Source organism: Anomaloglossus baeobatrachus, chromosome 4 (assembly GCF_048569485.1).
Source record: "Anomaloglossus baeobatrachus isolate aAnoBae1 chromosome 4, aAnoBae1.hap1, whole genome shotgun sequence".
Classification (NCBI taxonomy): domain Eukaryota; kingdom Metazoa; phylum Chordata; class Amphibia; order Anura; family Aromobatidae; genus Anomaloglossus; species Anomaloglossus baeobatrachus.
The window spans coordinates 60,524,181-60,537,372 of NC_134356.1; the positions used below are offsets into that span (position 1 = coordinate 60,524,181).

The following is a 13,192-nucleotide window of genomic DNA, read 5'->3' on the forward strand; positions in this document are numbered from 1 at the left end:
CCCTCCCCTGCAGTAGACATGCAGGGGGTATAAGATCCTGGCTGGTCAGGGTCGGGCTGGCGGCTCAGACATCTTCATCTTCAGAGGTAACTATGAGATAAGGAGTAGCTAGGGTATGGCGCCCTGGACTAGCCAGGTCATCACAGGTACTACAACATACACCCCCACCCTGAGACAGGCACATCAGCCAGACACAAAATCCTTGTTGCCTCCCTCCAGGGGCTGATGTCCACACCAGGTGGGGTGGAGCCAGGCGGTTGGCCCCACCCACTGAGGAGTTCACAGTCCTGGAGGCGGGAAAAGAAAGTCAGATCAGTGAGGGAGAAGGAGAGATGAGTTAGGGAAGTGCAAGTTAGAGGAGTGAAGGAGAAGTGAGGAGTAAACTGACCGTGTCCGGGTGTGTGGCCCGGGCACCAAGAGCAAGGTTGGCAGACGGTGGTTGCCGTCTGCAGGAGAGGCAGATCAATGCGGAACCGTAGGACCGGGGACGGGCGGTGGCCCGCCGGTACCGAACCGGGGAGCGAAGTGAAGCCAGCACACACAGGCAGGGCCTGCAGACCCCAACCAGGCTTGGAGCCGCCATTAGAGGTCAAATCCGTCAGGGACTGGAACCCCAGGGGTTTCCTAACAGCCAAGACCCGATTGAAGGCAACCGTCCAACCAACAGAAGGAAATACAGCTACCGCCACAGCTAGAGTTCCAAGGGCCAGAGCCAGTGGGCAAAAGGGCTCCTCCGGCACATATATACGCAGGGGAGCGGGTTACCGGTGGGAACCCATCGGGACCGAACATACACAGAGGTGCAGGGAAAGGCAGCCACCACTAACCGTCCAGGAGAAGCCACAGCAGCCGGCTGCGGGACCCGTCCATCCAGCCGTTTGGTTTACCAGAGACTTTGCGTACATTTGTGGCTGAGTGAGTACTACTGTGCCGTCCGGCACCGCGCTGCGCAGTCCAAGCGACCCTGCACCCATCCAACCCTGCCTCCCCGTAACCTCACCGGGCCCCGGGACCACCAACCCCTACCCACGGAGGGGGAGAACAACATCCCAGCTGTTCCCTGCCACCGCTCCCGGGATCCCCGTCAACAGCAGCGGTGGTGCCCAACCTCACCACAACCCGTGGGTGGCGTCACGGACCAAATCCCCAAACCAAACTATTCCCCTTTCACTCACGGGCGAGGAGCGCCGCTCGAGTCCCCGGATCTGGCCCACCGCTCGAACCACCGAGCAGCCATCGCAGCAGCGCCGGACCCGAGCATTAGCGAGCACAGCGCAGTGGCATCCTTCCCCGCCCGCGACAAGGGCTCCCCAGTCTGAGAGCCCTTTTAGGAGCCCCTGCTCTCCCCTATCATCGTGACACTTATCTTTTGTGATGTCTTTTGCCTTTCTGCAAGACGCTGCAGGACTTTGCCAAAAAATAAATTTTTAATTTACCTAAACTTTTGCTATACACACAAGAGCATATGGGACAATTATCATGACATTAAATACTTTTATATTTAATAACATCTAATACATACCTTAATGTCTAAAACTGGGCTACTTTCACATGTCTAAATACATTTTTCACTTGTCCTGTTTTTAGGGGGCAGTGGCCCCTGCAGTGGACTTGGCCTGGAGGCATCGTAGAATCCAACAAGAATGACAAAGACTCAGAAATGATTGTGATCGCTAATGGTACTCGTAGCGTTACAGCGGAGGACTGCGAAGGATCACAAAGCAAACCGTACTGCAAGATCTTCCGAATAATAGGTTCCCGGGCTACTGACTCTGGAACCTATTGTTGCCACTACAGATACATTAACACCAAGGTCAAGGGTACAACTGCTGTCAGCACCTTTGTCTTTGTGAGAGGTAAGATGATGGCTAGATAGTACCTGGCCATCACTTGATATTGACTATCATTCCTTTTAGTGTTCTTTTCATTTCATGCGGTTGTCAGAGAATAAAAAAAAAAGAAAATGTGATTAGAAAATAAATTTCTAGATATTGTTAATTACTGTTTTTAGATCTTTAATTCTTTATAATGAATTTCTAAAGGGAACCTGTCAGGTGGATACAGAACCACGAGCAGTTCTGGGTACATATTGCTAATCCTTGCCTAACTGTCCCAGCATTTACTAACATACATAAAGAGATGTTTAGAAAAAGTATTTCTAAAGATCCTTTATGATATGCTAATGAGCGCAGGGACTAGTCGAAAGGGCGTTAGTTCCTGTGCTCATTCAGCCCTCTTAGTATGTTAGCACGCCCACAGGGGAGTGCTAAAAAGCTATTCAATGCAGCGGCATCAGCGGTGATGTGCGTACCTGTGTCTGTTGTCACCACTTCAGAACGCCAGGTTTAGGATCAGTGCGCACAATCAGAGTGCCCTACATTTCTGGTCATGCGCACTATGAAGCCACGTGTACGTGTCCCGGCTTCAGAGAGGTCTAGTGTGCATGACCGGAAGTGCTGGGACTTCTAATCATGAGCACTGACCCTAAACTCGGCCACAGGTACGCTAGTCACCGCTGATGACACTGGGCACTGGGCGTTGACTAGCATGCTAGCACGTCCCTGTGCATCTGCTGCCGCGCTAAGAGGGCGGAATGAGCACAGGAACTAATATCCTTGTGACTAGTCCCTTTCCTCATTAGCATATAATAAAGGATCTTAAGAAATGCTTTTTCTAAAGATCTCTTTATTTATGCTAGTGTATACAGGAATAGATAGGCAGGGATTAGCAATATGCACCCAGAACTGCTCGTGGTCCTGGATGAATATTGGACCTGAGAGGTTCCCTTTAATCATTTTTTGTATGGAAGATAATGCATACAGTTTTTTATTGAATTAAATGCATACATCATATGCAGTAAGCTATTTCCCCTCTATTTTTAAATGTTTTCCCATGCATGTGATTTGGAAATTGGTATCAGACCACTATGAACATCTCTCAACAAGTGACTTAGAACAGAATTAAAGAAAAATATTCATATTAATCCTGCACTATCTACTCAACCAGTGAAAACATAACATTGGAGAACGTTCAACAATACTAAAATAGAGAATGATCAGAAGGAAAAAAATATGATTATTCATCCTTTCTTCTTATAACATGATTAAATATATATAGCATCTGTGTTTGATTCTCTGTCTTGTATTATCAGACTGGGAGCAACCATTCGTCAACCCTGTTGGGACCATAGTAATAAATAAGGCAACAACCATAGTGCCGTGCCAAGTATCTATTCCAGACCTCAATGTTACGCTGCAAACGGTAAGAACCAGCGGTTTCTTCTGTATGTTCCCGACATGAAGGATAGAGTGCAGGACAGAGTGAGATAACATGTAAGAATAAATATTACTCCTTGACTGAATTAAGATATGAAATGATCATTTTGTCGTTTATGGACATTATTAAGGCTACAACTTGTTTTTTTTCACCCCTGACCAGGCAACGCTAGCTCGGTGTGTGATGTCTTGCTCACTGCCTTAGCCGGTGGAGCATGACACATGAAGTTTCTATTTGGAATATTTTTTAATGACCCTACCCCCATTTCTCCCTAAGTACTAGGGTGTGTCAATTTGGCCTAAAGGAATCCTTTAAAAAGATTGGTCATTACTTTTTCATTGATGAACTAGGATAGGCCATCAATATCTGAGGGGTGGAGGTGAGACACCCAGGAGAATCCGAGAACTCCCATTCGGCGCCGGTAACAGCTCAATGACCCAAGTGACAGAAATCGCACCCCACCGATCAGATGGCCAATTAATAAAAAATGTTGTTGCCAACACTATTAGGCTTTTGGTCAGCTAGGTGATCATATTTAATAGATAAGAAAAAGACTGATGGCACTACTTAACTTTCTATGTGAACAGGTTGCATACTGAGCATGAATCAACATAGTAACAAAAAAGAGACACACTGCAGTGCTAAGATATGTATAACAATGAATGTAGGAATATATACATGCAATACTGCTACGAAAAGCATATAAAAATTGAGATACCTAGCACATAAAAATGGCCAGTTTTATGTGAGCCCAACAGCCAACGCCAAGGTGACCTCTTATTGTTTGGTCCCTATCAAACTCTAATGCCTCACTTTGGGTTAAAAAAACTCTACAATATATGGGCAGATAGGGACCTGCTAATGAAGAATTAAATTCCTGTCCAGCCATATATTGTAGGTTTTTTAACCCAAAGAGAGGCTTTAGAGTTTGATAGGGACCCAACAATATGAAGTCGCCTTGGCGTTAGCTGTTGGGCTTACAAAAAACTGGCCATTTTGTGCCAAGTATCTCAATTTTCATATTTTCCATTGCAGTAATGCACGTCTATATTCCTATAGTCATTGTTACACATATATTAGCACTGCAGAGTATAACTGTCTCTTTTTTGTTACATATTTAATAGATAGTTTGGGTCAAACAGCTATTCTTGATGATGTCCCCTCTTCCCATATCTTCCCATACACATGTACATATGCATTCTCATCTCAGACACTGCCAGACATCTCTGGAAGTGGCTTATCTTCTATGAAAACAAAAACATAAGATATATGGAAATCTATAATGCCTAACTCTTTTTTTGCCCAACCTCTGCCATTGGGGAAAGTCGGGAAATTTTACCTACATGGTAGAAACACTTCTGGCATGGCCAAAATTGGCAGCTGCCGCCAACATTCACTGATATGTACAACCACATTTAGGTGGGCACCTACAATAAAGAAAGAATGTAACCCTGATTCTAAAGTTGTCAATCCTTGCCACTATACACTAAGACGTTTCTGCTTGGCCAAGTCGGCATGGATTCAGAATTGAGAGATAAGCTTTTACCAGATACTTGTACTTCTGGTGGCATCTCATTCTCCATGAAAGCAAAGTTAACGAGCATGGTAAAATCGAACTACCCAATCCTTCTCTCTTTCAATATTTGACATCGAGAGAGAAACCTAAACGTTCTTCTTATATGTATGGTCAAACTAAGCAATGCAGATTTAATTGCTGACAATGAAAATCTGGTTGACAGATCCTGAGGCATAATAATGAACGTCATTAGTGGTAGGGTGCCCACATACACATTAGTTAGCCGGTCACCCCAAAATTGCAAGATTCTCATGTCCCTTTTTTCTGAGAGAGTTAATTACCTCAAACACATTAGACTAACGTCAGCCAAACCTGCCAATATGGAATGTATGTATCTAATGTGTATGGGCTCCCCCAATTCTCCCCCATGCCCAATTTCAGATTGCCGATCCTTTTATTTTCTAAAAGGTAAACCGCCGTCAGAGGTGTCTGACAACAGTTCTTGCATAGGGAACACATGAGAGCTCAGCAGACCAAGCATTCCAGCATATGGAATAATTGGGCAAGATAGCTGCTGGCCAAATGATTGGCCGAACCGTCGGTCATGTGTTTTCATCAAGAAGAAACCACTTATCTACCCTGAAAACCAAAAAAAAGCCCTTTGAAATGCCAACAGCCCAATCCATCACTCACCGGACAGCATCTTTTTAGAGGAGAGTTGGGAGGCCTCATAGGCATCATATGGTCATCAGAAATCGGTGGCTTGGTCAACTTTTATCTATTTTTTATGGGGGTCTTTACAGCATATTCTCTGCACCCCATGCTCAGGATTGTGTGTGTGTGGGGAGCAGTGAAAATTCATGGCGCTAATCGGTAGCCGGCACATTGCAGTGCAGGGAGCAAACGGGTCTCTGTGCTCCGATGTATTTCTGAATCAGGGGCTAGGGCAGGTGGGCTTCCTGCACTCACAGGCCCGGTCGCGGCAGCAGTCATTACGCCCATGCATATCTCATACCCCAGTAATGGAAATAGCAATCTAGTACCCTGAAGTTGCACAATTGATTGATTCTATTGATTTATTTTAATTGTGTCTATTATTTTTTTTAACATTTCTACATTTATTTCTTTAGCAAAGTTCAATCATTATTCCAGATGGGATTAATGTCACATGGGACAATAAAGAAGGGATGATAATCCCGGCAGACCAGATTAGAGATTCCCTCTTAGTCCAGTGTGTGACCATCATAGATGGAAAGACATTTATGTCAAATTATTTCCTTATTCACTTTACGGGTAAGAAATAATGTCATTGGACCAATATGTGTGTTAGTTTGGTTGTGCCTGCTCTATCTAGCCACCTTACCCTATGACTTCTCTTACTTCCAGGGTACCATTTCTATGACATGTACCTTTCTCCTAAAGACACAGTCGAGCTGCTAGAAGGGGATCAACTCGTATTAAATTGCACTGTGATTGCAGAGTTTAATACTGCAGTCATCTTTCAATGGGATTATCCGGGCAAACAGGTGATGATCTTTAAATTTATTTTATTTTTTTTACCATTTTTTTTACATTTATTTTAGTTAATAATATTGCAGTGTTCTGTACAAACACCACTCAGGCTTTATTAAAATTATCACTAAATAAAGCACAAGTAGTGTAAAACATTGATTGCTCAGTGCATCTTCTTATCACCACAAACTACAACAAAATGTCACAAATTTTATACAGTGGGGAAACTAAGTATTTGATCCTCTGCCAATTTTGCAAGTTTCGTAGATACACTGCTACTGTGACAGACAGGATAAAGAAAAAAATATCCTACTATTTTGAGTATACAGCTCTTATGCAAACTTTTGTGTGTTTATGTGTAATGTTGAAGGATGGTATGGACACGGGGCCATGAGGACGCAGTACTCCTTCACCAGAGAGAGCCGATGTGGGTCGATCACTTCGGACGGGGTGTGCGACACTGTTAGGCCTAAGCCACATAGCATGAAAATCGGTGCGAGTGGAGTGCGATAAAAAATGGGTGTCAGCACCCATGAGCGATTTTTTTCTGAGCCTTAATCGGACCGAGAAAACAATCGCAGCATGCTGGGATTGTAATGTGAGACTCTTTCTCTCACACCCATTCAAGTGAATGGGCCGAGAGAAAAATCGCACTGCACTTGCGGTACACCGGTGTCTGCAAGTGCAGGGCGAGAATGGCAATAGCCGGCTACGGAGGAGAGAGGGAGATAAATCCCTCCTCTCCTCAGTGCCGGCCCGCCCCCGCAGCTGAGGTCCGCTCTCACGGTCGGACCTCAGTCGCAGGGACACTCACATGACACTCGGCTCTGCTGTACTGCCAGTGTGAGCCGAGTGTCATGCAAGGGTATCGCAGTAATCCCCGTGTGACCCCAGCCTTATCTTTGGAATAGTGTCCATCACACCCTACAGCCAGTCACTGTTGTAGATACATAGAATCATAGAATCATAGAATGGTAGAGTTTGAATGGACCTCCTGGGTCATTTAGTCCAACTCCCTGCTCAAAGCAGGGTTCACTAAAGATGTCCATCCAACATCTTTTTAAAGACTTCCATTGAAGAAGAACTCACAACCTCTCGTGGCAGCTTGTTCCACTCGTTGATCACCCTCAGTGTCAAAAAGTTTTTTCTAATATCTAATCTGTGTCTCCTCCCCATCAGTTTCATCCCATTGCTTCTAGCCTTTCCTTATGAAAATAAATAAATAAAAGTAAACTGATCCCTCTACAGTGTGACAGCCTTTAAGATATTTGTAGACAGCTATTACAGTAGTAAAACACGGGACACCAGGGATCTCTTGGATCTCTTGAACAGTTTATTTTCCTTTTCACCTATATGAGAGGCATGGCCTCACTCCTACAGTTCTGGTGTATTCTTCTTTGGGGTACTGGGTCTTGGCCTATCCCCGCTATCTTGGAACTAATCCACAAGCTGCTATTCTCCCCAACGGTTGTCTAGTTGGACGACTTTCCTGAGTTTGTCAGTTCGTTGAGGTGAGCCGTAGATTCCTGACCGGCCCTTACTCCAGGCCACAGCTTAGTCCTTGAACCCTTGTGCAGAATTGAATCTCAGCTCTCTCTTTGACCAAGAAGTGACTCTCTACTCAACACTAGTTCCACCCCCCAGTCAGCTGAACCTGACATTCACTGTTTCTATTACTAACAAAATCTATCTACATAACAGTCCTATACTTTTAGCTAACATCTCATCCTACGTAACGTTCCCCACTCTGCTATATCTGCCTACTACATTTCATCACACCTTGCTAACACATTTACAGCACATAAGAGATTACACTTTATATTGTAGAGGCTTGACCACTAGCTGGTGCCAGCCGCTACCTTCTCCCTAACCACACATACAATATATTTAGTGTAAAACTCATTCTTTGCAGCACAGGAGGATAGCTTAGAACAGTTGGGGGGGAACACGCCCACCTCCTATAGCGTGACCCATTAGCAATGTGCTACCCACCAATCTTAGCTCCTAAAACAGGAGGCAAATAGAAGGGAAGAACACGACTGAGGGATAAGACAACACATCAAATGTGCCTGTTACCACGGAAATACAAATCTCTGCATATGAACAGGTTTTTCATTTAGAATTTAGATATTTTTAATTAATATTTATTCTTAGTTGTTTTTAGGTACATTAACCCTTAATGTCTTTACAGAATAACCGCTGTGTAACGCAGCACTCCGATCGTCTGCCCCAGCAGGACCACACAGAGATGTTCAGCACTCTGACTGTGCCCAAAGTAAACCAATCGGACCTGGGACAGTACGTGTGCCACGCCGTGAGTGAGACCTGGCAATACAAGGAGAGCATCGAGGTCATTGTGCACGGTACAGAATGAATGGGAAATGGTGCGGGTTACATTGCGGTATTATAGCTGAACGGTCAGAGAAGCTGATGGGGTCGAGGTAGCATAATATTTAGAGTTGGAGAAAGGGGCAAACAAAAGTCATGACATTTCTCACATGCAGCTTTCTTACTACAAGTCGTACAGATTTCATTACTGCACTGTACATTAAAATGTGAAAAAAGCCGCACTACACGTGTAACATGCGATTACTTGAAGTTTTAAGACCAATCCATGAGTCTAAAATACATGGGATCCTCTTACTTTATAAAATCCATCTTTATCAAGAGCCACATTCTCACTGCCTTCAAGAGTGGCTAATAATTGTGCAGATGTGGGGCATCATAGGGTACATACAGCAATCATAGGGTACATACAGTGATCATAGAGTATATACTGCTATCATAGGGTACATACTGCGATCATAGAGTAGATACTGCCATCATAGGGTATATACTGCCATCATATGGTACATACTGCCATCATAGGGTACATACTGCTATCATAGGATGCATACTACTATTGTATGGTACATACTGCTATCATAGAGTATATACTGCTATCACAGTGAACATACTGCTATCATAGGGTACATACTGCTATCATAGGGTACATACTGCTATCATAGGGTACATACTGCTATCATAGGGTACATACTGCTATCATAGAGTATATACTGCTATCACAGGGAACATACTGCTATCATAGAATACATACTGCTATCATAGGATACATACTGCTATCATAGGGTACATACTGCTATCATAGAGTATATACTGCTATCACAGTGAACATACTGCTATCATAGGGTACATACTGCTATTATAGGGTACATACTGCTATCATAGAGTGTATACTGCTATCATAGAGTATATACTGCTATCACAGGGAACATACTGCTATCATAGGGTACATACTGCTATCATAAGGTAGATACTGCTATCATAGGGTCCACATCACAATCACAGGGTATATACTGCTATCACAGGGAACATACTGAGCAACATAAAACAAAAGCACAACTGTCTTTATGTTTACTTAATCCACACATCTGTATACATCGAGAGTTGATAAATGTTATATTTCTGATTGCCTGCAGCCACCACTAGAGGGCGCTCAGTTGATCCATAAATAAGCTGTAGAAATCTGTGTACACAGAGCTCCACCTAGTGGAGGTATTTACTATGAGAGAGTCACAGCGAAGGAGAAGCAGTTCACTGCAGGAAGCCAGCACTTCCAACAATTCCATATGACACATGTCTGCCACTATGGTAGTATCATTTCAATATAAACCATTATTGGTTGCAATAACAATGGCCATACACAAGAGAAAGATACTATTGTCATATTGCAATCATATTATTGCACATTAAACAAATAACAGTGCCATATAAAGCTAAAAATGACATTGTAGCACACACACGTCATAAAGGGATACACAGAAGGGCAACATATTAAATTGAAAATATCACTTTATTATTGTCAAATTAGCAAAACATAACGATTGATCACATCCAGGAAATGTGATTTGTTTTATTATTTGCATTCTATTAATTTACAAAGGTGAAGATGCTTTTATAATTAACTAATAATTCCATTTTTTGCTGGTTTTTCAACTTTTTTCTTCTTCCATAGAAAAACCTTTTATTTCTGTGGAAACCAAGGAGAACACAGTCATTGAGGCCACAGCTGGAGACAAATTGGCAAAACTGTCCGTGAAGGTTTCCGCTTACCCAACACCTACTTTTCAATGGTATGATCACACTGGTATACTTGTTTCATGGCATGTATCTACAACTGTGAAGTGTCTGCTGTCATTTACAAAATGTCCCAGGAGGACTTTTAATATTTTCCAGTGGCATACTTTATTTCCGCTGCATAGAAAAATTAGAGAAAAAATTGGGTTTCTTGCAGTCGCCACTAGGGGGAGCTGGAGTGCTCACTGCATACTGTTGACTGCAATGTCTAAAGCTTCTTAGCTCCCTCTAGTGGTGGCAACAGGCAGAAGAAAATGAAGCAAATTGCAAGTATCAGTGGAGCATTCCTCCATCTTTTTTTACATTGCCAGGTTTAAAGACGAGAGGCCGGTGAGCAGCAGCAATGGCAAACATCGACAGTCGTTACACTCTCTGCAGATCAGAGATGTAGTAGAGCAGGATGCCGGGAGATACACATTGATATTGAAAAACCAGCAGGCTGGACTGCAGCAGCGGGTCAATGTACGACTGGTGGTGAATGGTAAGCATGACGTCGGGCAAAGATCAGACCTAGATCTAGTAAGAGAAATATGACATTAAGCGGATAGGAAAGCTATATGCATATATTATGGCTTGATACATATTGTGCTAGATTATTACCATCAGAACTGGTGATGATAAGATAGGTCGGAGGAAAATCCTCCCTTTATGCCGGGGTCACATTCTATTATCCGAGAAAATTGGGTCAATTATGCTAATCACTCTCCGATCACACTCTGATCAGAGTCTGATCGGAGAGTCAGCTTAAGCTAAGAACACACATCCGGCTTTTCTGCCATTTGTCGGATCCGGCGCACTCCCGTACACTGTGTACAGTAAAGTGGCTGCACGACAAGCTCTGGTCACGTGCTGTCATGTGACCGGAGCATGCGAGCAGGAAGTTGCAGCACAGCCACTGTACTGTATAGACTGTACGGGAGCGCGTCGGCAAACGGCAGAAGAGACGGATGTGTGTTCAGAGTCTTAGGGGTACTTTGCACACTACGACTGATGCTTGCGATGCCGAGTGCGATAGTACCCGCCCCCGTCGGAGCAGCGATATCTTGTGATCGCTGCCGTAGCGAACATTATCGCTACGGCAGCATCACATGCACTTACCTGCCCAGCGACGTCGCTCTGGCCGGCGACCCGCCTCCTTCCTAAGGGGGCGGGTCGTGCGGCATCACAGCGACGTCACACGGCAGGTGGCCAATAGAAGCGGAGGGGCGGAGATGAGCGGGATGTAAACATCCCGCCCACCTCCTTCCTTCCGCATAGCCGGCGTGAGCCGCGGTGACGCAGGTAGGAGATGTTCCTCGCTCCTGCGGCTTCTCACACAGCGATGTGTGCTGCCGCAGGAATGAGGAACAACATCGTACCGTCGCAGCCGCACAATTATGAAAATGTCGAACACTACACCGATGATACGATTACGACGCTTTTACGCTCGTTAATCGTATCAAAAACGCTTTACACACTACGATATCGACAGCGACACCGGATGTGCGTCACTTTTGATTTGACCCCACCGACATCGCAGCTGAGATGTCGTAGTGTGCAAAGTACCCCTTAGTGTGATCTTATTCTCTCGCACTGTAAGGGGAAGATGGAGAACAAAATTTCTCCATATTCTCCATTATATGAGTCCGCAGAAACCAGACTGCGTCTAGATGTCATCCGAGTGCAGTCCGATGTTTTCCAGACTTGAATTGGTGCACCGTCCGATTTGCATGTCAAATCGCAGCATGTTGCAATTTTTTTTTTCTCATGCCGAATGTACCAAGTTTGTAGATTCTCAAGAAATTGCCTTCTCCTCAAAAAAATGTGTGACTCCTTAAACATTGGAGGTGCCCAAAAATACAATGTGGGTGCCCAGAATTCTGTGAGTTTCGTTTCAGATCCATACAACAAGAATCTATTATATTACCATGTGCATGAAATTTAAGGAAATGTGTCAAAAGGTTTTTGCTATGTAATCTGAGAACAGTATACTATAGGGCAAGAAAGCTTGATTCCAGCAATATACTTGTCACTCAGTGGCTACCGGGGTTCCACCAGGTATAAGGGAACCCCTCGCGAGTGCCGCAACATATTGGGTCTACTTGGAGCACAATACAATGGTGGGCCCTGGTGCTAAAGAGAGGGGAGAAGGGACAACTACTACATTCACCTGAGGTTGATCCTTTCACTCGCTATCATCCCTAAATGGATTCTTTCTCCCATTTTCTGATCACGTGCCTAGCCCTTGCTTGCCCTCAACTCACCCTTGCTAGTGAGAAGGCTGGCAAATGCACTAGTCTCACCATTATAATAATACAACACAAGGGGAGGGAGACAGACACAGGGAAAATAGACACAAGAAGGAAAACACTTCTAGCTCATCCAATGCAGTTAAATAACACCATTGAAATTGTCATGACTCCTCAGCTTCTTCCAGAGACTGGATCCTCAAAGTGGTCAGCATAAGAATGATGAAATTCTATAAACAGCATCAGATGATAAGACAAGTGACTATTTATAACAAAGGGGAGTGATTACAAAAAAGCTGCACCTGAGATTAAGGCTTCAAAGGACAAGCTGCCAATTAGTGGTAAGGGCAGGGTTACACTGATTAGCCTGACTAAATAGGAGATGTGGAACTGTTACTGCGCTGCTGAAGATATGACATAAATACTGGAAAATTGAAAGACTCTGGATTTCTCTGCAGCAGTTGACTACATGCTTTAATTCTGTTTGTGTGACACACAACCTCATGAGGTGAGCACATTCCCT

The 13,192-nt window shown here is 44.1% G+C and overlaps 1 protein-coding gene across 1 annotated transcript in view; it reads left to right on the top strand.

Annotated features, from left to right (window-relative positions):
- The window catches only part of FLT4 (fms related receptor tyrosine kinase 4), a 318,524-nt gene that overhangs the window by 202,662 nt on the left and 102,670 nt on the right, over positions 1-13,192 (top strand). Inside the window, exons 3-9 of the mRNA XM_075344371.1 lie at positions 1,588-1,856; positions 3,152-3,261; positions 5,923-6,085; positions 6,179-6,318; positions 8,496-8,667; positions 10,320-10,437; positions 10,753-10,922. Of these exons, the coding sequence (XP_075200486.1) occupies positions 1,588-1,856; positions 3,152-3,261; positions 5,923-6,085; positions 6,179-6,318; positions 8,496-8,667; positions 10,320-10,437; positions 10,753-10,922 (1,142 nt within the window). The remainder of the gene's footprint in view (positions 1-1,587; positions 1,857-3,151; positions 3,262-5,922; positions 6,086-6,178; positions 6,319-8,495; positions 8,668-10,319; positions 10,438-10,752; positions 10,923-13,192) is intronic.